General features: G+C 45.7%; 1 protein-coding gene across 2 annotated transcripts in view; it reads right to left on the reverse strand.

Annotated features, from left to right (window-relative positions):
- Nucleotides 1-21,858, reverse strand: part of LOC147892826 (U-box domain-containing protein) — a 43,184-nt gene extending 21,326 nt beyond the window's left edge. For both annotated transcript variants that reach the window (XM_087386896.1, XM_087386895.1), the window contains exons 1-5: nt 20,837-21,858; nt 17,806-18,010; nt 17,558-17,709; nt 17,151-17,460; nt 2,789-2,941 (exon numbers count right to left, since the gene is read on the reverse strand). In XM_087386896.1, the coding sequence (XP_087243022.1) occupies nt 2,789-2,941; nt 17,151-17,460; nt 17,558-17,709; nt 17,806-18,010; nt 20,837-21,669 (1,653 nt within the window). In that variant the 5' untranslated portion in view covers nt 21,670-21,858. The remainder of the gene's footprint in view (nt 1-2,788; nt 2,942-17,150; nt 17,461-17,557; nt 17,710-17,805; nt 18,011-20,836) is intronic.
- Nucleotides 21,859-22,788: the final 930 nt, after the last annotated feature.

The following is a 22,788-nucleotide window of genomic DNA, read 5'->3' on the forward strand; positions in this document are numbered from 1 at the left end:
TTACACAATTCGTTTTGGCAATTTTGGCTAATGGAGTAGGACATGTATGCCATGGATGCCCTGGCTTATGTTTCTTACATCCGAAACATTTACCCTCCTTAATTAGCTTTTTCTTCTCATCGTCAGTCATGGAAGGAAATGGTATCCATCCAGACATGATTGGCTGTTAACATTTTGTACAATAGCTTTCTCTTTTCCTTTGTTGAAAGGCTTCCGAGGATTCAATTTCCTCTCAGCAATCTCAGCCAATTTAGTGAGGTCTTTCAAAGTGGTTGGGTTGAACATTTCAACCTCATACCTCATGCTCTGCGGCACAGAGAATGCATCATCCAAGTCCAGATAATCCCCATGCTAGGGTACATGCAACGATCCAGAAGACTAATGCTCCTATGCACGGCGAGCATCTGCCATAAAAACCCTACGTGGAGCAGAGAAAAGATCCTGACGATCTGAGTGGTCCCCTTGCTAGGGTGCAGGTTGCTTGCCCTTGTCCTACATAGCTTGGTTGATCCGTTGCTCGATCTGCCCATTTGCAAGAAGGCATTCTGAAGCATGGAGGAGAGAGCATCCAAAAATTTCCCTTGCTCCATAGGTATAGGAGATGCGGGGCAAGTAGTTACAGCTACCCCACCTATAGGAGCACTCTCAGTAAAACCATCTGCTCCTACTGAGCAGCCTCAAATGGTGTGTCCCCACCTGTAACGACTCCTCAACACGAGGTAGACGTTTGGGTGGCATCGTGACTGTCTCAAGGGGATCACAAATGCAGGCAAGAAGACGCTGACTCGGAGAAATAGACAGCAAAACCTGCTATAATGAGCACATGATATAGTGTGTAGAACCACGAAAAGGGCCAATGGAGAAGATCATGACTCCAAACGGGGCTGTGAAAGGCCCCTAAAGAGGCTGAAATTTTGACATTTTACTTTCTTTTTTTTTTGGGTTTTGAGGGGGTCCTAAATGACCTAGGACAGCTAGGAGCCATGAATTACCTGTGAAGGCCGCTCAGCCACAAATTACCTCTGAATCTGAAGCCTTTGACTGCTAGGCGAACATAACCATCCGCCTCATCTGATGATGTTCCAATAAAAAAGATCGACAATGACACGCAGGTTGCATAATCCCTCCATTGCTCCGCTGCTGACCTTACGCAGTCTCCTCCACTTTCGGGGGTTGAAATCTCGCCCTACGATGAGACTCCAAACTTGGAGACGTGCAGGTCCTGTGTCGTGTCCAAGTCACCCGCTTTGCTGCGCCATGACGCTCGTCGCCCGCCGTGCTGCGCCAGAGTCCGCCGCCTCTGTCATCCAATCATCGCCAAATCGCCGCCGAACTCAACCGCCATGCAAAACCTTAGGAAACAAAAATTTAAATTCTAGGTTAGTGTTTAACTAGGGTTAGGTTTAGTTAGTGGTTGGTTAGGTTAGTAGTTAGGGTTAGTTCAGTTTGGGTTGGGTAACCTTAGTTGGGTTAGTGAGGGTTAAATGTATTAGGTTGAGCGTAGATTACTGGCAGTGCACGGGGTTGGGAAAATGGTTGGCAATGCATCATTTGACGTGGGTGTCGTCCGATTGTGGTTGCTTGATGCTGCAGTGGGTAAAAGCAAGGGTCTCCCGCCACTGGTTTGTGCCGATTTGTGGGGGTGGTCATTCCCACGTTGCCTTGCATTGAAGACTATTCTAGGACTTTGTGCTGCCGGCTGGCAATAGTAGCTCAACGTAGGCGTGCGTTGGCGTTGTGCTCTGTGTAGGGGAATGAAGGCCAAGGTTGGAGCTCTGATACCAATTCAGTGAAGGAGGCAGGGCAGATTGGAGAAGGGGATAGAATTGGCAAGGGGAAGAGAGGGAAAGAGGGAGGAGTGAGAAGTGAGGAATGGGGAAGAGGGACAGGAGGAGAGAGACAGAGGGAGAAGCGTGAGGGGAAGAGAGAGAGAGGGAGAGGTTGGGAGAAAGAGTGAAGGCAGCACGTAGGAGGAAGAGAAGGGAGTAGATACGATTAGATGTCACATCCAAAAAAGTGTACAAAAAGGGGTGGATGGGGACTTTTATAGTCCCTCCACATTTCCCACCTGAGAGGCCTCTAAAGGTCCTCTAAATTGGCCCTTGTTCCCCTTCATTACACAGCAAAAAAGGGGAACATGGGTAAGCAGAGGAGCAATGCAAAATCGGCTGGTGTGAACTTTGCTTCTGCTCTGGAATTGCTAGTCTCTTTGTAAATTCAGCAAATTTATCTGATTTTCTGGAGCCTACAATGTTTCACTCCATCTACAGCTACACTCTCAACAGAAGAACATTCCACTTGCTCAGTCTTTCAGTCATGCAACTACACAGGCCTGGACATTAAGATCAAACTGTGGAATTCTTTAATAGGTGGGGAAAAATTTTAACTCAATGAATTCGCCTCCCTTTTGCTGAAACTCCAACGAGTAATTACAAAGACTTAAAAAGAGGTGCAAAGTCTTACAAACAACAGAAAAAGAACATGCAGCCAGAATATCATGTGAAACAAGTAAATGAGAACTGCACATTAATCTCACAAGGAAATGGCCACCGAACTGTGCTACTTTTGCCACTTGCGTGAGGAAGCTAATATCAATCTCCACAGTCTAACCATCAACTACTAAGTTTCTCGAGATGTAAGAGACTCTTCACTGTCTTCTTTTCATTATGTAGGTGTCAACCTTCAATAGAGTGTCTCAAGAAGTCAAGAAATTTATATTAAACAACAGTTCACCCCTTAGCCCAATACATAAATTTGTACAAGACAGAGTGGATGTTATGTAATTCACCTTTAAAACCTGAGCTTCATAGCAGAACCTGTCCTGGGAAAGCTTTTCAATAGCAGCTTCAACTTCAGATATATTCTCCTCCAACTGGGGGGGTGCTCCACCTCCTCTCATGGCTTGAAGTGCAGTCAAAGCATCTTTCTGCCTCGAAAGTTCCTTTACAGAAAAACACAAACGGTAATTGTGAGAAACATTTCTAAAACAGGCATCGTCTGTGTACGCCTTGATAAATTAACTAATCAAACTTGCTTCCTAAATTTTTCTTGTGCCACAACAAGAACACGGAATACTGGAAAAACTTCTGAGGTGCCACACATCACATAATGTCACTTTGCTGTGTGCACCACTCAGGTTTTCACATTATAACAGAGAGCTGTCAATTTACACCCATGTAATGGGCTGTACATCGAGACTAGCTGATACGCACCCCTGACTATCCATATCCTCTAATGTCCCTGAACTTTGGTTGCTCTCATTCCTGATGTCCCATCCACAAGTGTAGCTTTATGAATGTGCTGAACATCCCAAACTGAGCCACCCCATAACCATTTTCAGTATAAATATGTGATGGCTTCCATGTTATGATGATAGCATACGAGTGTGAAGTCTACATAGTGTTAGCCTACACTCCACTGTTGGAATGGTCACCTCCCCATCTGTAAGCCCCCATATGAGGAGAGCGTGGGGGAGGGAGACCTAGGGCAAGGTATGCCCAGAGAAAGGGGACAGCCACTGTACGGATCAGTACGGAGTGCTGCAGGGCAGTGTACGGAAGGTGTGCAGGGTGCGCCACAGTCCGGACAAGGGCTGAACAGAGGCAGAAGTAGCAGCATAGAGTCGCACTGTTGCAGCAGGTATTGGGCAGATCTATGGCCTGCAAGCAGGGCTGGCAGGTGGTGGGGTAGGCAGTCCAAAGGGGCTGGGCCCTGCACGGAACAAAGGGCCAGCAAAGGGCCCTAAATAGGGCTGGATAGGCAGCCAACCAGCCAACCAACTGGTCGGTTGGTTAGGGCTGCTACCGAGCAGCCAGTCGGCCCAATTAGGGCTGGCTGGTCGGTTGGTTCAAGGGGGCCTTGAGCCCTATAAAAGGAGAGGCCTCAGGCCTCATTTCATCATCCAACATTCAGCAAGAAAAGGAGCAGACAGGAGCAGCCAGAAGCCACTCCCTTGGGCCTCACACTGGGGGTGAAGGAGAGTGGAAGGTGTGCTGCAGACTGAGTTCCCTAGAGGCTGGACCTTGGCTGTCTTCTAGGGCAGCAAGGTGTTGTGATCATCATTCTCTGGAGCAGCCCTCTAACAGCAGACAGGAGCAGCAAGAAGGCAAGCCTTGGGCCTATACACAGGAGGTGAAGGTGACCCTGAAGGAGCTGCAGACTGAGCTTGAGTGGCAGCCCACCTAGGCTGGTTTCCAGACAGCAAGGTGGAGAGGATCGTTCTGGACGGAAAGTCTACAGACACTCGAGGTGGAGCACGCGGGCTCAAGTCTAGAAATAGCCAGCAGATAGAAGTACCTTGTGGTAAGATCAGAGGACCACACCATTGGTGGGACTATGGATCTATCTCTTTTGTATTGTGTCCATAGTTTTGGACGGAAATATATTATTTTGGTGGTTTCTCTATCTGGCTGGTTCATTGTCTATTGATGAGTCTGCGCATCTATTTTATGCAAATAAGTTAAGAAGTTTGTGATTCCACATCCCACACCACACTGTGTGAGCTCCTGGGCATTACTATCAGTCTTCCGCTGTGCGTACCCTCTGTTGGGTAATTTCTAACATCCACTTCCTTGGGCATAATTCTTCCTCCCTGGGACCTTGGACTGAAACTCTTGCAGACACATATACAGCTTCAAAGCCTGGTCTAACCAGTCTCAGCTATTCTAAAGGATCTCCTTTCCTCACCTGCTGGCCTCATGTCTTCAGGCAGTGCAGAATTTGGAAGTCAAACTTGGTAAAATCAGCGCCATGATCTTAAACTCTTTCAGATCATCCATGCACAAGGAGACCTATGCAATGCTGGGGAACTGGTCCATGTGGTTGTCTGGAGTACATTTGGGCATCCTCTTCTCCAGGCCAATGTTCCTAAAGGCTATGTGACAGCAGCTCAGGCTCGGCTCAGCAAAGGGTGCTAGAATAGAGTACAGATGTTTCCACACCCCCAGATTAGACTTTTCCCCTTTGTAACACTGGTTAGATCGGCAGACATGTACAACACGGTTTTCCTGGACAGATCTCTCAACCATTAGTTGGAGAAGATTCCGTTTGCTCAATACATAGTTGCAATGAAACACATTTTTTATTTTTTGAAACGTTTCCAATTGTTTTCACACATTTGGCTTTTGAAACGTCTTTTTAGGTTGCTGTACTTTTGTGCAAAAGGGGCGAAGTTCAATTTTCTGCCCTATTACACTTCAAATTGTTTGGAGAAGCTGTCGATCACAGGTCCCATGCTGCTTTGCATAACGTCACATAGCCCTCCTGCCATATGTACGTTGGTATTCGAAACTACTTTGGTCTTTTTAACACATAAAATTCTTGAACTTAGCATTTTATAGCTTAAAACTTTAAGAAGTCATGACTTATGGCTTTAGCATTGAGCATTGGAATTTGGCTTGTGTTGTGTAAATTGTTATGACTCATGCTTAAAAGTTGATTGCTGAGACTTTATTTCAGTTTTACTACTAGAAAGCTCCCCTAGTGGATTCTTTCCACCTTGAATGGGATTCCTATCAATCATGTTTTTTATGTTTATCTTTAATCCTTTCTTTCAAATATCATCTACAATACACAAATAGGCTTTGTTCAAGGGCGGACAATCTCGAAAAACATTTTTGGGGGAATCACAACCTCTCTCCTTCAAAAGTCTTACGACAAATTGGATTGAGCTTTCTTGGAGGGGGTCGACCACAAGGAAACCGGATTTTTTAGCACAATGGATTAAAGGAGACTCATCATTATATGCAAGTGGCGTCAGCCATCAGAGGCCACACAGGTGATGCATTTTCTCCCTCACACTTCATATACCAAGGACACCCGCTAGCTTCCTTTTTGGTCCTCTTTGTCACAGAAGCTCTAGGATACTTTCCAAGATCATAAGAGGCTCGGTTGTTCGAGATGCTATCTCTGCAAGCAGGATGGGTATGGAGTTTGGGCTTTAACTCCCAACTCACCGATGAGAAAACGTTTGTGGATGGTCTCTATCTGTATCAATATGCCCCAAGTAATCTGGGTGCTCAAGCTAGGCAACCGATAGAGAACTACCGTTTCTACAAGCATCGTGTACAAAAACTCTCAATTTTCTCATTTCCCAGTCCCACATGTGCCTTCCTGCATTTCTTTTAATAGCTGTATAAAGCCTTCAACCCTCCCATAACTCTTCTTTCCACGCACTCATTCCACTTATAGTTGTCCCCAGACTCAAGTCCCAAATAATTTGTATGAGGTGGTTGCTTCCAAGCGTTCCCTTTCCAACATGAAGGCCATCTGCTTGTTTCATGTTCCGATTTGCCCATGACTTTTGATTTGGCAATGTTTGTTCACAATCCTGAGCATTTGCAGAATTTTCCCTAAGCATCTACGTGTGCCTACATGTTCCTTTCATGACAGTTGGTCTCACAAGATTGTCAAATTCGTCGGTGGATGAAAGCAAGGTATGCCACTTGCAAAAGGCCCTCTATGGATTGAAGCAGGCACCTCGGGCTTAGTATTTGAGAATTCATACTCATTTGCTCACACTTGGCTTTCAGAACAGCCCTACACAGGCTACCCTTTACTGGGACACATGCTCAGCAAATTAGTAGTGAGGGGGGCATTTTGATGTCACAATCCAAGTACGTTGGACAGCTTTTGCAGCACTTTCAGTTTGAGGATTGCAAGCTTGTATCCACACCATTAGAGACTGGTTTTCACTTCTACTCTAAGGATGGCAGCGGTACATGTGATGTCACTCTCTATCAACAGGCAGTTGGTTGTTTGATTTACCTATGCCATACGAGACCTGATCTACAGTATGCTGTCTCACAGTTGAGCAGATATATACACAGCCCATCTATGCACCATTGGCATGCCGTGAAGCGTGTTTTCAAATATCTTAAAGGCACTCAGCATTTAGGCCTACTGATACTTCACTTGTCATGCATTGTCATGTGCACGGATTGGTATCTGACGTGTACTGGGTAAACAAGACTAGCTCAGGTAGCCTAGGGAGGCTTAGAGCTAAGCAGGCTTGATTCTTGGGTTGAGTGGCAAGGGTACGAACAGAGAGCCGATGGGAGCAAGTCTCGTTCCCAGGTGCTAGATTAAGTCGCGGATACGCGCCTGCATCATAGCGTAGCCCAAGGCCCAGCAGCAGATCCCAGACTTCACAGCGCCACCTGGTGGTATGGGACACCACGCTGGTTAGAATCTGGTTGGGAGTTCATGCCAATAGCTCAGCTCGTGGCTCGGAGGGGACATCTCCTGATTCGGGATCGCATCCCATAGATGTCATGGTTGGGTGGTGAGTAGCCTACTCAGTTTACTCACGTTTGGTGTGTTCTTGTGTTTGCTTGCAGATCAGAGGTTTCAGGAGTGCTAGGGTCGTGTCAGTTGGTATCAGAGCCAACTCCTAAGGTAGGAACTTCTGTAGCGAGAAGTTTGGACGAATTTTTCTCCAGGTATGCCTGAAATTCGAAATTCGTATTCATACCTTGCAAGTGTCTACTTGTTCATCGGTTAAGGGAAGTGGTTTTAGATGAGGGAAAGAAGGTAGGAGAAGGCAGAGAGTGACTGAATTCGATGTTGAACTGAGGCGCTAGGTGAGAGAGAGAGCGAGGTGTAACTTGGAGGGGCAGAGAGCGATTGCAGCAGAGGGCGATTGCAGGAGAGAAGCGATGTTAGGAGAGAAGCGATGGGATGAGGGGGAGCTTCAGTTGAACCCAGGTACGGCGGGCTAAGCAGTGACCACGAGGGCGTCAAGGGCTGGAGCAGTTCGCAGCCAAGGAGGGAGTCGAGGGGTGCGCCATGGGTTGGAGCAGGTCGCAGGCAACAAGGCTGAGCTAATTCGGGGGGGTTTGGATGCTAAAAAAAGCACCACCCCTCCAAGTTAGGAGGGTGGGCTTTTTAGAAAGCTGAGCTAAAAGCTTCGCCCATCCATTCTAGAGCATAGCGCAGCGGCAGCTCCTCCCCTTCTCGTGACCTGTGCGCAAGTCTCTACCCCTCCACGCCCCTCTTGCCGATTTCACTCTCTGGTATCGCCTGCTACAGATATCTGTACGGCATAGCCAGGAGCTGGGTTCAGTGATTGATAGCTCTTTTCCTTTCATCCAGCCAGCTCTCTTTCTTTCGTCTCCTCTATTTCATCAGCTTTTCTCCCTGCTCCAATCTCCCAGTTTCGAGATCACCTGTTACTTCTCTTCTCTAGCCTATCTTCAGCCAGCTCTTTTCCTTTCATCCAGCCAGCTCTCTTTCTTGCGTCTCCTCTATTTCATCAGCTTTTCTCCTTGCTCCAGTCTCCTAGTTTCGAGACCACCTATTACTTCTCTTCTCTAGCCTTTCTTTCGTCTCCTCTATTTCATCAGCTTTTCTTCCTACTCCAGTCTCCCAGTTTCGAGACCACCTGTTACTTCTCTTCTCTAGCCTATCTTCTAGCCAGGAGCTGGGTTCAGTAATCGATAGCTTCAGCCAGCTCTTTTCCTTTCATCCAGCCAGCTCTCTTTCTTTCGTCTCCTCTATTTCATCAACTTTTCTCCCTGCTCCAGTCTCCCAGTTTCGAGACCACCTATTACTTCTCTTCTCTAGCCTATCTTCTTTTCAGATCAGATTTCAGTCATGGCTGATTCGGTAGACCCTGAGCTTGCGATGGGAGACCACGATATGAACTACCATGCAGAGGATGACCAGGGCCTTTACGATGATTTGATTACGAAGACAGCCTTCACTGAATTCACCACTGCTCTCGATGAAAAGTTTGAGCAGGTTAACACGAATCAAACACGGTTGACATAGCAACTCCAAGGGATTCCAACTACACTCACACCTTTGACTAGCACTGTTCAAGCGCTCACGCATGTGGATGCCATGGCTTTAGTGTTACGTCCGAATATCACTCCAAATCCTTTTCCAGGAGATCAGAAGCCTCGTACCAAGGAGGTTGTTGACACTTGGTTGCACAAGTGGCAAGTACACTTCCAGTTTCACCCTTACCCAGATGACAAGAAAATACAACTTGCAGTAGGGTTTATGTCAGGAAAGGCTTTATTGTGGTGGACCCAAGCCTGCAACATGGATAGAATTCGAAGGGGTCTTCAGGAAAGAGTTTCTGAAGAAGGAGCAAGATTATGATATCGTAGGCAAGCTCAAAGCCCTCGATATGTCCAAGCTGAATCTGACTTTTGAGGTTTATCTTCAGAGGTTTCAGGATTTGCAGACCAGAGCTACAAAGATGGATCCAGTGACCTTGTTAGGTTTCTTTGTGGATGGTTTGCTTGTCTCGTACAAGTTACAGATCAAGAACAACAAGTGTACCACTTTGCAAGAGGCCATGAATTACACGTGCATCTATGATGATACCATGGCCAGCGCAAAGGGAACCACAGTTGCCGACACGGGTGGGAAGAACAAGAGGAAGTTCTTCCAGTCTACCACTGGTACCGGGGAGTCGAAGTCTATAGACAATGCCTCCAAGAAACATTCGACTCAGGCGAAGAATGGTTGTGTCCGTTTTCTTCGTACATTGAAGTTGCAGAAAGGACATTGCTTCATATGCGAGGAGCGGGGCCACACTAGGAATGATTGTCCTAAGCGCAAGAACCAGATGCAAGCGCCGGGACTAAAGCTCCATGCCGGACCAGGTACCAAAGCTAAGGGAGCTAATCAAGTTTCGATGACAGGTATTTCTGTAAATGTCATTACCTGCCCACTTTCTTGTAAATGCACTTTTAATAATTCGTTATTTGGTTCCCATGATCTTTTTCGAGTTTATGGAGAAGTTAGGGACCAAAGAGTTCACATTCTCTTTGACCCAGGCAGCTCTCACAACTTTGTTAATTACAAACTTGTGCAGAAGATGGGGCTGTCCACGATACCCAGCGATCACACCTACGAGGTGCAGCTTCCAACTAGGAAGCAGTTTTGGGATCGCAAGATTGAAGCACTTTCTATCCGGATTCAAGACTACACAGCTGCTCTTACGTGCTATGTCATGCACTTGAAACATGTGGACTTGTTAATCGGAATAGAGTGGTTTAAAACCCACAATATTCGGATTGGATGGAAAGAGCATACCCTTTCTTTTTTGGATAAGAACACCCAATTTTGTATTCAGTGTGATAATATTCCCTCTTCTCAGGGATCTATTTTATCTGCGATGCAGCTTCGGAATATAATAAACACTTCTCATTATGATGTGTATTAGTGTGTTTTAATTCCGCTTTCTTCATTTGTTGTCTCTGTTAATAACAAAAATGATTTAAGCGTATTTGAACACCGTGAATTGAGAATGTTGTTGGATGATTTCATGGATGTATTCCTTGCTCAACTACTGGAAGGTTTACCTCCAGAACGGGCAGTAGACCATCACATAGATTTAGTACCTCGGGCTCAACCTATTAGTGTTCCACCTTATAGGATGAGCTAGCTTGAGGAAGATGAGTTAGCTTCACAGCTACAAGATTATCTGAATATGGGCTATATTCGCCCAAGTAAATCACCTTGGGGAGCACTTGTCCTCTTAAGAAAGAAAAAAGACAATTCGTGGAGAATGTGTATAGATTATAAACGATTGAATAAAGTGACAATTAAGAAACGATACCCTCTTCCTCGTTTCGATGATTTGATAGACCGTTTGGCTGAAGCGAAGTATTTCACTAAGATTGATTTGCGTACGGGTTATTACCAAATCCGTATCTATGCTAAACACATAGATAGAACCGCATTCCGAACTAGACGGGTTATCACCAAATCCGTATCTATGCTAAACACATAGATACAACCGCATTCCGAACTAGGTATGGCCACTACGAGTTTCTCATATTACCTTTTGATTTGACCAATGCTCTTGCCACCTTCCAACAAATGATGAATGATTTGTTCTGAGATTTTATGGGCAAATTTGTTGTCGTGTTCTTAAATGACATCTTGGTATATAGCCGAACGCTAGAGGATCACATTGGACACCTCCGGATTGTCTTAGTTATTCTAAGATAGCATAAGCTCTATGCCAAGATCAGTAAATGTGACTTCTTTATGAAGGAGATCATTTACTTAGGACACAAGATTTCTTCTCAAGGTAATAGCATTGATCTGGATCGTATCCAGAAGGTTTTAGAATGGCCTATCCCTCAGACTATGAAACAACTTTGTTCTCTCCTAGGATTACAAAAGTCTGTGTGTGATTATTCACACATCACGGCACCCCTGACCAACATATTGAAAGGTCATGGACGCAGGTCTACCCAGCCGATCTCTTGAAATGATGCATTGAACAAGGCTTTTGAAACCTTGAAGTTAACTATCAAGGAAGCACCCGTTCTTGCATTACCCGATCCTACCCGGCCTAATATTTTAGAGGTCGATGAGATTGATTTTGCAATTCGGGCAGCTTTATTCCAAGAGGGCAGACCTATAGCTTTTAAGAGCAAGAAGCTAGACGAAACCCAATATCGTTGGCCCACACTAGAAAAAGAACTCTATGCGGTTGTGTATGCTCTGAAGGTTTGGAGACACTACTTGTATGGTTTGAAGTTTCTCGTATTGACCGATCATCAGTCAATCAAGTATGTGTGTGATGGGTCTGAATTGAGGGGACGGAAGGCTAGATGGGTAGAGTTAATGCAAGATTTTGATTTTGAAATACGTTATCGAAAGGGTTCGCTGAATAGTGTGGCAAATGCCTTGAGTCGAGTCAAGTTTGTAAACGCTATGTCATTTACGAAAATATCCTCAGACCTATTTCAATCCTTGAGAGGGCTTTGTGCAACCGATAGTCATTTCAGTTCTTATTGGCAGAAAGTCCAGGATGGGAGTGTTAAGCAACTAGCAATCCCCAATTTATGGGGCAAACATACCAGTCTGCAGGCCAGCCAAAAGGTCAGCCAGCAGGGGTCTGGCCAACCAGAACTGGCCGACCAGCAGCCAGCAGGGGTCTGGCCGACCAGAACTAGCCGACCAGCTAGCAGGCCCACCGACCAGCTAGCCGACCAGCTAGGTCATGCCTATAAAGGCACTAGCCCCCCACACTCTCACTGACAGGACAGGACCTGCAGCTGCTTCTCATCTCCTCCATCCTTTGCTGCAGCCCCGCCTGCTCCAGTTCTGCTTTCTGCCATCTTCTCCTACCTCAGGACAGGACCTGCAACTGCTCCTCACCTCCTCCATCCTTTGCTGCAGCCCCTCCTGCTCCAGATCTGTCCCCTCCTGCTCCAGATCTGCCCCCTCTGCTCCAGATCTGCCCCCTCTGCTCCAGATCTGCCCCCTCTGCTCCAGATCTGCTCCAGATCTGCTCTTCTGCCCCAGATCTGCTCCTTTTCTTCATCATGTTGCTATTCCAGATAGCCTGAAGGTTCCTTCCTCAGAGCATGATGGTTTTTCAGCCATTTCCTAGGGCAGCTCCAGCCCTTCTTCATCTTCGTCATCATTGAGCTACACGGAGGACTGCGTTTCGCTCCCTCTGCTGCTATCTTTTCTATCGTTTCTCTACATGGAATCATCTTTCTGATTCACCTCAGCCACGGTGAGACACGACGGCTTGAGGTTCTTGTATTCAGTTTTTCATATTACCGACAGGCACTATATTTTCTGAGTTCCGTTCTTCAATTGTGTCTGAGTATCGTCTATTTTTTATCGCTCCACTGCAAACCCTATCGTTTCTCTATGTGGTATCAGAGCCATGGTGATCTAAAGACCCCAAATCTCTAGTGATTTAAAGATCCTGCTTCTTCAAGGAGGCCATAGGTACGGGGAGCATCACTCCTATGAACATATCAGTTTTCTCTTCATTCCGCTGCACACTACGGGAGAGAACTCCATCTTCTACTCCCATCCCTCCCTCCCTTTCTGAACTCCATCTTCTACTCCCATCCCTCCCTTCCTTTCTGAACTCCATCTTCTACTCCCATCCCTCCCTCCCTTTTCAGTTTCAGGCTTGACACTCCCCATTCCTTCGAACAAGGAGGTCATGATCATTCACCTCTACCAGATCTCCATCAGCATCAACTTCCAGGATCTACAAGTTCTCCCTAGGCGGGACCCTTTCTGTTCAGATGTGTCTTGATGACTGTTGTTTCGAATCTTGTCCAACATGGAGGTGGGGTAGACTCCTCTCTCCCGAGGTCCAAGATCGGGCACACACTGGATCACTGTTCAGCTCCGACCTCTTCCTTTGGTGAAATCCTACCATCTCTGGATTATCAGTGCTGCTACGACATATTTGTTCTTTACCTTTGCTTTTCCCTCCACCTTTCGGCGGTGAGAGGGGGTGGCTTATTCTCTCCAGCTTCACAGTGTTCTTATTTCTGCTGATCATACGTGTAACTCAGGCACTTGAGGAAGTGAACAATTCCCTTGCAAGGGCACTCCTCTTGTGATCATCTCTTGGGCATTTCACAGGGATAGCCACCACCACCGTCGACATTCCTACACGAAGTTCCACACACACAATGTCTGCCCCTCCAAATTGGCAATTGAGAGGGGGTGTTAAGCAACTAGCAATCCCCAATTTATGGGGCAAACATACCAGTCTGCAGGCCCGCCAAAAGGTCAGCCAGCAGGGGTCTGGCCAACCAGAACTGGCCGACCAGCAGCCAGCAGGGGTCTGGCCGACCAAAACTGGCCAACCAGCTGGCAGGCCCACCGACCAGCTGGCCGACCAGCTAGGTCAGGCCTATAAAGGCACTAGCCCCCCACACTCTCACTGACAGGACAAGACCTGCAGCTGCTCCTCATCTCCTCCATCCTTTGCTGCAGCCCCGCCTGCTCCAGTTCTGCTTTCTGCCATCTTCTCCTACCTCAGGACAGGACCTACAACTGCTCCTCACCTCCTCCATCCTTTGCTGCAGCCCCTCCTGCTCCAGATCTGCCCCTTCTGCTCCTCTGCTCCAGATCTGCTCCTCTGCTCCAGATCTGCCCTTCTGCTCCAGATCTGCTGTATATACCACTCAGCAAAGTCAACCAAACTCAATTTCAGTAAACCAGAACTCTGAACGCACCTGACTGAACCTGAGTCACCCTCCTTCTCGCAAGGGCACAATCCTCCAGTCGTGGAAGTCGATTCCCTAGAGCTTCTGAATCAGGGTCGTCCTTCAGCAAGGTCCCTGCCTTCAGGCTCCCACACCTGTGAGCCTCCTACTTGGGCTCTGATACCATGTTAGAAATGACCCAACAGAGGGTACACGCAGCGGAAATAATGCCCAGGAGCTCACACAGTAAGCGGTGTGGGTGTGGAATCACAAACTTCTTTACTTATGTGCATTCAATAGGTGTGCAGACTCATCAATAGACAATGAACCAAACTAGATAGAGAAACCACCAAATAATATATTTCCGTCCACAACTATGGACACAATACAAGAGAGACAGATCCAGAGTCCCACCAATGGTGTGGTCCTCTGATCTTACCACAAAGTCCTTCTCCTATCTGCTGGCTATCTCTAGACTAGAGTCCGTAACAGTTCTAGATGTGCTGCCCTCATGCCAGCCATGATGCTGTCTATGTGGCAGCCCCTTTCTCTCTTTTACTGTTGGGTACTGCCCTAGGTCTCCCTCCCCCATGCTCTCCTCATATGGGGGCTTACAGATGGGGAGGTGACCTTTCCAACAGGCCCTTAGTGGGTACAAGGACCCAATCGGTTGTCGACTCCATTCTCTCTCTCTCTCTCTCTCTCTCTCTCTCTCTCTCTCTCTCTCTCTCTCTCTCTCTCTCTCCCCCTCCGCGTACACCCCCGTCAACCTCTCCGTACAATCCTGTAAGCCTCTCCATACAATCGTAAGCCTCTCCATATAGCCCCGTCAGCCTCTCCGCACACCCCCGTAAGCCTCTCCGTACAGCCCCGTCAGCCTCTCCATACACCCCCGTAAGCCTCTCCGTACAGCCCCATCAGCCTCTCCGTACAGTCCCGCCGTATCTGCCATACAGCCTTGTACAGTCCCGTACAGTCCATCGTACCTACCTCTCCCGTCGTACCTGCCACTCTCCCCCCGTAGTACCTCTCCGTACAGTCCTTTCCTTTTCCCTCACCCCAAGCTAAGCTGAGCCCTTTGGCTTAGCTTGGGGGTTAGCGTCAACAAAAGGGCACATCTAAGTTTGCACAAGCCACTATGGAACTCCCGAAGATGAAGACTTTTGCCTCTAAACCGATTAGAAAGCCCTCCTACTCTGACGTTGCAGCCTCCATTTCAACACCCAGCCCCTATGGATTGCACTACAAGCGAAGGATTGGATCTAATCCACAAGAGCAAATATACCTTCTACAGCAAGAAGTGAGAGAGCTCAGGCTTATGGTTGCAGCTCTTGGAAGAAAGGTGAAGGAGATGGAGAGCAAAGACAATCAAGAAATCATTGCAGAGGTTATGGAAAAATACAACACATCTCTAGTAGCGCCAATACTTGTCTCCACAGTTGAAGAGATGAACACCACTCAGGTAAGCTCAGCCAAGAAAGAGATGGCTATTCTAGCCAACAACAAAATCAACAAAGCAGATCTATACACGGAGGTAAAAGAGCAAGAAGCCATATCAAAAAACAAGAAGAGATTGCGTATAGGGGGGCTGCCAGAGGATTGTGTGGGATGTCCTGCAGATGATTTTACGGAGGGATACACAGTAGAAGAGAAGATCACAAATCTCAAGAAGGAGATACCACAGATAGAATGGGTTGAAACCGACATCAGTTGGATCTCTCAGAAGGGAACACAAGTACAAATTGAGTTCACAGAGAGGGCAGGTAGAGTCAAGATTCTCCAACAGACAAACAAATTGAAAGGCACACGGGTATGGATATCTGAGGAGCTTACCCCGAATCAGCTCAAACAAAGGAATGTTGAGCTTACTAAAGTGAAGGATGCACGCAAAGATGGAAAATGGGCAGTATATAGGGATGAACAAGCCTTGATCCATGATTTCAAATCTAAACCCAAAGACTCTCAGTCTTAAACTGATGTTGCTCAAGCCGGTTTTTTTCTCTAAGATAAAATTAGTAGCTAGTTATGCATCTAAATAAACTGGGGCTTAGATGATAGAATTATCATAATATACCACCCATCTTATACCTAGATGAGTCCAAGCACATGCCCAAACTCACCCTGTAAAAACACAACATAGTGCAGTTTCAATCTCATGATAGTGACTCATAAGGTTGAAAACCATAAACTCCATCACGCATAGCATGGACTAGCCACTACGACATCCCCACTGACATCATCACCGCCCAACAGTGGGTGTAGACCAAGTATCAACATATGCTATCACACATAAAAATCCACACAACCACACATACTTGAGCATCCATTTATACAAAGTCTTTGTACTGAGTTTCTGTCGGCACTCCGGAGGTGAAGGACAGACTCAGCCATGACGAAGGCTAGTACTAAAGGCTACCACCCAACTTATAACTAAGGATAGTCGCAGATATATGACCTACCTCCTAGCTAGATTAACCAAGCAGAATAGATTACTGATCAGTCTGAAAATGCAAAGGTGATGAAAGGCAATGTGTAACAGTACAAATGTGGTTTGCCGATCATGCAGATGTGTCTTCCTGCCTTGACTTCTCCACAACAGGAACAATAGCTCACCTGCCTGACACCTGTATGGCCAATTTGACCAAGCTGCCTAAAATTAGAACCATCACCCACCCAAATGATTGTTTCAGCTTTTTTGGAGTTTGAGTCGCTAAAATTTCAAACACTTGGCCAAAAGGAGGCGACAATGGGGAAGGGGGGTGATCCCCCAAAATACCTCAGGAATAAAAACATGCATCCTATGCCATTGAACTTAGACACACATACTTTTTCAGGGCTCTTGGAATCAGTCAAGAATGTTCTTTGGCTTGCATGTGCGCCTGTGGCTACACATTTGTCAGCCTTACTCCTTCAAACAGGACTGTCTCCAAGTTGCCAGACTCCAGCAGACCCAATACCTAGCTTCCTGAGATTTCTTGGCATTTATACAAATGTGCTCTTCCGTTCCATAATCTCAAATTCAAAAAACTGTTGCACATGTAACAGTAGCACTCTGGATCAACCTCTTGCCTGACTGAAGTAAGTTACTTGGGTAAGGAAGGAGGATGGGAAATCCTGACAGCAGGAAGTTCGGCAGACCACATTTCCATTTGACAGCTCAGAAATCTATGAAGGCCAGAGCTTGATAGATCACAATCGAAGATGATTGCATACCTGGATCACAGTTTTGAAATCAGATAACGCTTTGAGGAGTCCCATATTCAGTACCCTTGCTGTCAGGAAAAAACATTCACAGATAAAAGAATATTTTGTTGGTGCTATAAAACTGGATGAGCCAGTAGAATTGGTGGAAATGAATGTCTGTGTGCTGCCAGATGCTATAGCTTGCTGAGATAGTAGGCGCCGTCGTTCTTCTTGCTCCATATGCAGTTGAGCCTGTTTGAAACCTTCAGTTCGTGCATAGTTTTCTTTATCAACCCACTTGGCTACCTCCTCGGAAGTTGCATGAATAGCAGTCAAACCACTGAAATTATAAATAAAGAAAGAATGGTAGTCAATAATGCAAGAAATGTGTTTAGGTAGACCTGGCGCACAATACAAGCCTAAATCAGAGCCAATACCTGAAATCAATGCGTGCTTTGGATAAAACATAGGAAGCATCAATCTTGTCTCTCTTTGAAAAAGACGCATCCAAAAATGGTTCACACAGTTTCAGCATCACCGCACTCAGGCAGACAAACATACCGCAACTTGCACATTTGAATGGGTCTACCTGTGAGAATCAACAAAAATATGCAATTAACTGTTTGCAAGAAAAAAAAAAAGCTCATCTGTTTTTTGTTACAGAAATGGGTTAAAGAGTATACACCTGCATTTGACTTCTTCCTGCATTCTTCTGGATTACATCTGCCAGGTATGTTAAGACATGTTCTCTAATATCTGAGGCTTTCAACAGTTTGCGCAAAACCTCATGCAGGCCATCATAAAGCTGGTGCATTACGTTCTTGATGGTTGCAAAAGAAGACAACAACTCTGCATTGCGGCGCGTTGTAGCTTCCGAAAAGCATTGCTGCCTAAACATCCCACAAACTGTTATCAGCATCAAAACAAACTCTCTATATATTTAGATGAATCCAGGAATATGCCCACACTCATCCTCTGAAAACAAAACAAATAGTGCAGTTTCAATCTCATGAAACCATAAACCTCCATCATGCATAGCAGGGACTAATGACTATGATATCCCCACCAATGTCACCAGTGCCCAGTGCCCCCAGTGGTGGGTTCATAGTATAAACAAATGCTCACACATACGCATCCACACACCCATACACACTGCAGCATACTTTACACAAAAGTCTTCGTATTGAGTAGCTGTCAACACTCCGGGTGACGGGCAGACTCAGCCGTGACAAAGGCTGGCACTAAAGGAGACAGCTAATCAAAAAGTAGTCCCCATTCTATAAATTCAAGCTACAACAGCTTGTGAATACTATAGTAATTCATTTTAGTCTTCCCCAACGAGCATTTCTAAAAGCAAAAGATTCTTAGAAAAGAAAGCTGATAGGGCAACGCACCACTTAAGATAGAAAGAATTTACCACAATATCAAAACAAACTCTAGCCTGCCTTGAAAGTCACAAAGAGTACAACGTTTAAATACATTGCAAATTCCTTAAATCAAGGAATATATCACACATAGCAGCTTGCTCTCTGAACTCCTTTAAGAAACCCTGATGAACACCAGGGCCAAACCTTGGAGAGCTAGAACTGAATCCTCCACCTGATCCTTAGATACAGGATCAGAACTCTTGTCTGGGCTTGCCTGATTCGCAAGCAAGCCTTGTTCTTGCATCTCTGCCTCTAAAGCAATCTTCTACTTCACTCGAGTCATCCTTTTCGAATTGAAGGTAATCATCAGAAAATAGTACAAAGTAGTACCATTTTCTGATCTTCCTTTTGCTAGAATGCAAGGCTTGCCTGGCACCAATCTTAAACCTATATTGCATTGAGACCAAATTCTTGTTCAATTGCTGAACTTGCAAGTCATCATACTTATTTAGCTCATGCAAACAGGTCATAAAGCAAGCTTTGCATGCTACACAAGCCAACATCCAATTTAGAAAACCTGCTCTAAATGCAGCCTTTTCATCTGCCAAAATTAGATATTCAAGTGTCTCTCTCCCAGATATGCTCCTGCTTTCCACAACCCAGTTCTCGATGGTAAAATTGTAACAACGAGAGCACCCTACAACATTTGCAATATGCGCTTGTCTTTCAATTGCATATCCGTGTTTGCTTTGGCTCTATAACTCAAGGCCTCTCAGACTCCTTCTTGGCAGCTACTTTTGTCCTCTCAAGTCTTTATTAAGCTCCTTTAATTGGGCTACTACATGTACTGAGCTTCTGCACTTCTGAATGCTTGTCCTGAGCTTAGACACCACCTCATTGTACAGCTGCTCACCCCCAAGCTTGGGAAGTCATGCTCTCACCAAGGGCAAAGCAACTAACCAGTAAGCCTTGATGTCCCATACCACCAAAACACACTCCAAGGGTGTCCTTAATCCCTGAGGGCTCACAAAGCCCTATCTAGGCTCAATGATCGTCACCCCACATGAGCCTAGCCCTATCTATATAACATCAGCCCTTGGCTGTTTCCTTAACTGAGTTCTCATATATATATTCTCCCCCAAGAATGGGATCAGGGAGACATCCTACATTGTTTATTGAGCCAGTGAGACATCATCGCTGAAGGTTATGTGTACTAGAGTCTGACTGGTTCTGTATATCATCGATGCATGTGCTAGAGTACAGTACTCCAAGCTTCATTGATGCATGCGCTCATGTACTAGTCCAAGCTATTGCTAAACCCCAGCCATAAGCAACATTGTGCTAAACCTTAGAATTCAAAATCTTGATGTTGGATGATATTGACCACTCCTCAGTCCAAAAGGCCCTTGTACCAGCTTAAGAATTCAAGCTTATGGCTTATGTAGAAAGCTATGGGTTATGCTCGGCTCAGGTATATGAACTCTATTCACTTTAAGCCACCTATAGTGTGCTGATAAGATGAAGCCATCAGCCTTAGGACATGTGTATAATCATGATCCATTGATCTTGCCAATGCAACAGCCACCCTTCCAAACGTTTCAGATCCACTTTATGTGGGCAACGTAGTCAACATTATTAGTATTCATCAGCAAAGAATCAACCTTCATCTCTCTTTTTTTTTCCAAGAAAGGACTTCTATTAAGTTGAGAGACGCTCCCGGAGAGAACTGAAAGGAGAAAAGCATCATGCAGTGCATAAAATACACCCTGGAAGGGCAAACAATAAACTCCTGAACAGAGCAATGAAGCAACCAAGGTTGAGGCTGAAAATGCCATCTCAACCCTGTAGATGACTCTGAGAAGAAAGGGGAGCCACTCCATTCCCAAGGTATATTCGCATATACTTTACCAAGCCTCCTCCTATACAAAATTGTCAGTGTGTATATTCCTAAGAGCAAGGTAATTTAGGTTTACCAATGCTGAAACCATTAAACCACCAATCCAGGACATACTAAGACTAAAGCGGCATTCCTGGCTGCAGCAAACAGATCAAGAATCTTTCAAACACTGTTATTATGTCATATGACAAGGGCTGCAAAGCCAAATATGGGAAGATTTATCAACAGAGATCCGCAATACAAAAGTAAAAGTGGAAGAAGAGTAACACAAATCATTGCATAATGTGAAGTTCAAGGATTTTCTTAGGCCAAGGTCCGGCCGAAACTTCATAATTTTAATGAGACTTGCAAAAATTATGTGCAAATGGTTCCAGAATGACTTTATTTTTAAATGAAACTGCAGGGATTGAGCTGAATTAAGAGTAGATTATGGAAGTTAGAAAGAGAAATACCCCACATTCGGTTCGCCGTTTCCAAAGATGGGATTGTCTGGAATAACACTAATGTGGAAGAAAGGGCCCAATATGCTACTAATTTCCAATACACGACCTGTAATATGTCCTCCCTTCGGAAGCCAAGAAGGATGGTTAACCAAAGCCCTCGCTACTGAGGGATATGACGCCAACAAAATGAGTGTTTTCAATGGAGCCTGGAATGGCCCCAGGGGAGAGATTCTCATTACACTGTTCCTCAAGTCATCAAAAGCAGGCCTCCAAATAATTTCAAAACTGGGCTCTCCTTCGAATCGCTTGATAAATTGATCGAGAAAACCCGATGGCAGTGTTTGACTATTGCCCTCTAATCCGCTAGTCGATGAAGGGTCACCGAGAATAAGTGAAACCAACGATGGCTTTTCCACATGGGTACTTCCAGGAGGAGGAGGGAACATATCTGGTTGTTCGAGCATAATGCCTACGTAAGAAACAGCCAACTCCTTGACCTGATTAACAGCATCCTGCACCTCTGCTGCAATCCTCTTGTCCTTCATGCCCTGTACCTTGCGTGCTTCCTCGTTGGCCCTTCTGTAGCAACCCAGAAGATAGAGCAGCGGCGCCTCACATCCCGGAGATGGGTTGGTCAACCTCTCGATCAGCACTCTTTCCAGCACGTCCCGGCCGAGCAAAAGAGGCCGGCTTTCACTGAGGAGCTCGGCTGCCACTTGCTCCAAGTAGATGAGGGAGCCGCGCTGCTCTGAATTATCTGCAGAGAGGGTGATCTGGAGAACGCGACGCAGGGCAAAATCTTCGGTCTCGGCGGTGTTTCGGGGAGGTTTGGGGTGCGCCATAGCAAAAATTTGCGGACCCAAAATCGAAATTTGGCTGAGGGATCAGGCAAGAGCAAGCATGATGAGCGGAAATGGACAGAACCCAATATGCTTCATCTCTCTGCAAACATGTTTGGCTTATTCACACATACAGAGGCCTTCTTCCCCAAAAGCCCACGACCCATTTGCAAAATAGCTCTCTGTCTCAGCAATGCCTCTTTCGATTGTGGTTTATATACTAATTGCTTTTCTAGCTAATACCTATTACCTTTGCAAGTCATCCTTGCCTAATAACACGTCATCCTTGCTTTAGTCATGCTAGGGTTTCTTATTCTCTCTATCCACGCATGCCCAAATGCTATTATGAATTGATCATGAATCCAACCAATGCCTTCCACATAAAGCATATACAAAGTAAGAAGGATAACATTAGCCTTTTACATCATGATTCTAATCCTATACATGATACCATTAGCCTTTTACATCATGATCATGTCCTTAGGGGTGCATGCACTCTCAAGGGAGATTAGCTTACCCTCTCTTAATATTCCTACATTCATGCGATTTGTTATGTGGGTGGATGTGGGCAAGAAGAACACAACATGAGGAGGAGGACTCACCTTGCTTACAAGAGACCTCATGCGTGCCTTCTAGCATCTTTGTTTAAAAATGCATTATTTTAATTGCTTTTTAATCTCTCATTATACTAAGAGATATAGGTACCACGATATTGAAAAAAGGGTATTAGGGTAGTGGTGGAAAAGAGGGGTGAAATGGAGATTTTTGGAGGACTCCCAACATGTGGCACCTATGCGGGACATTTATTGCATGACTGGTGGCTCTTGCTAAATAAAACCACTTGGGGGGTGGAAGGATTATGAGACCACCCCTCCACTTGGAGATGTAAACGTTGTGGAATGGTTAGAACGTGCAGTTTCAACGAAGGACTATGGAGAGGAGACGTCTCGCTCGGCGTCGACTGAATGAGAGAGTGATGAGGATATGGTTGTCGATGGATATGCAACAAAGGATGCGAAGTTGGTGTTTTCATCTGTGCATGTTTTTGTTTGGTCGTCGATAGCAGTCTACAGATGCATGTGTTTGATTAGTAGGTTGGAAGTTCGTTCGAGAGGTAGGTCA

The sequence above is a fragment of the Dipteris shenzhenensis genome, chromosome 16 (assembly GCF_047967505.1).
Source record: "Dipteris shenzhenensis isolate YYH24624 ecotype China chromosome 16, Dip_SZ_1.0, whole genome shotgun sequence".
Lineage (NCBI taxonomy): Eukaryota > Viridiplantae > Streptophyta > Polypodiopsida > Gleicheniales > Dipteridaceae > Dipteris > Dipteris shenzhenensis.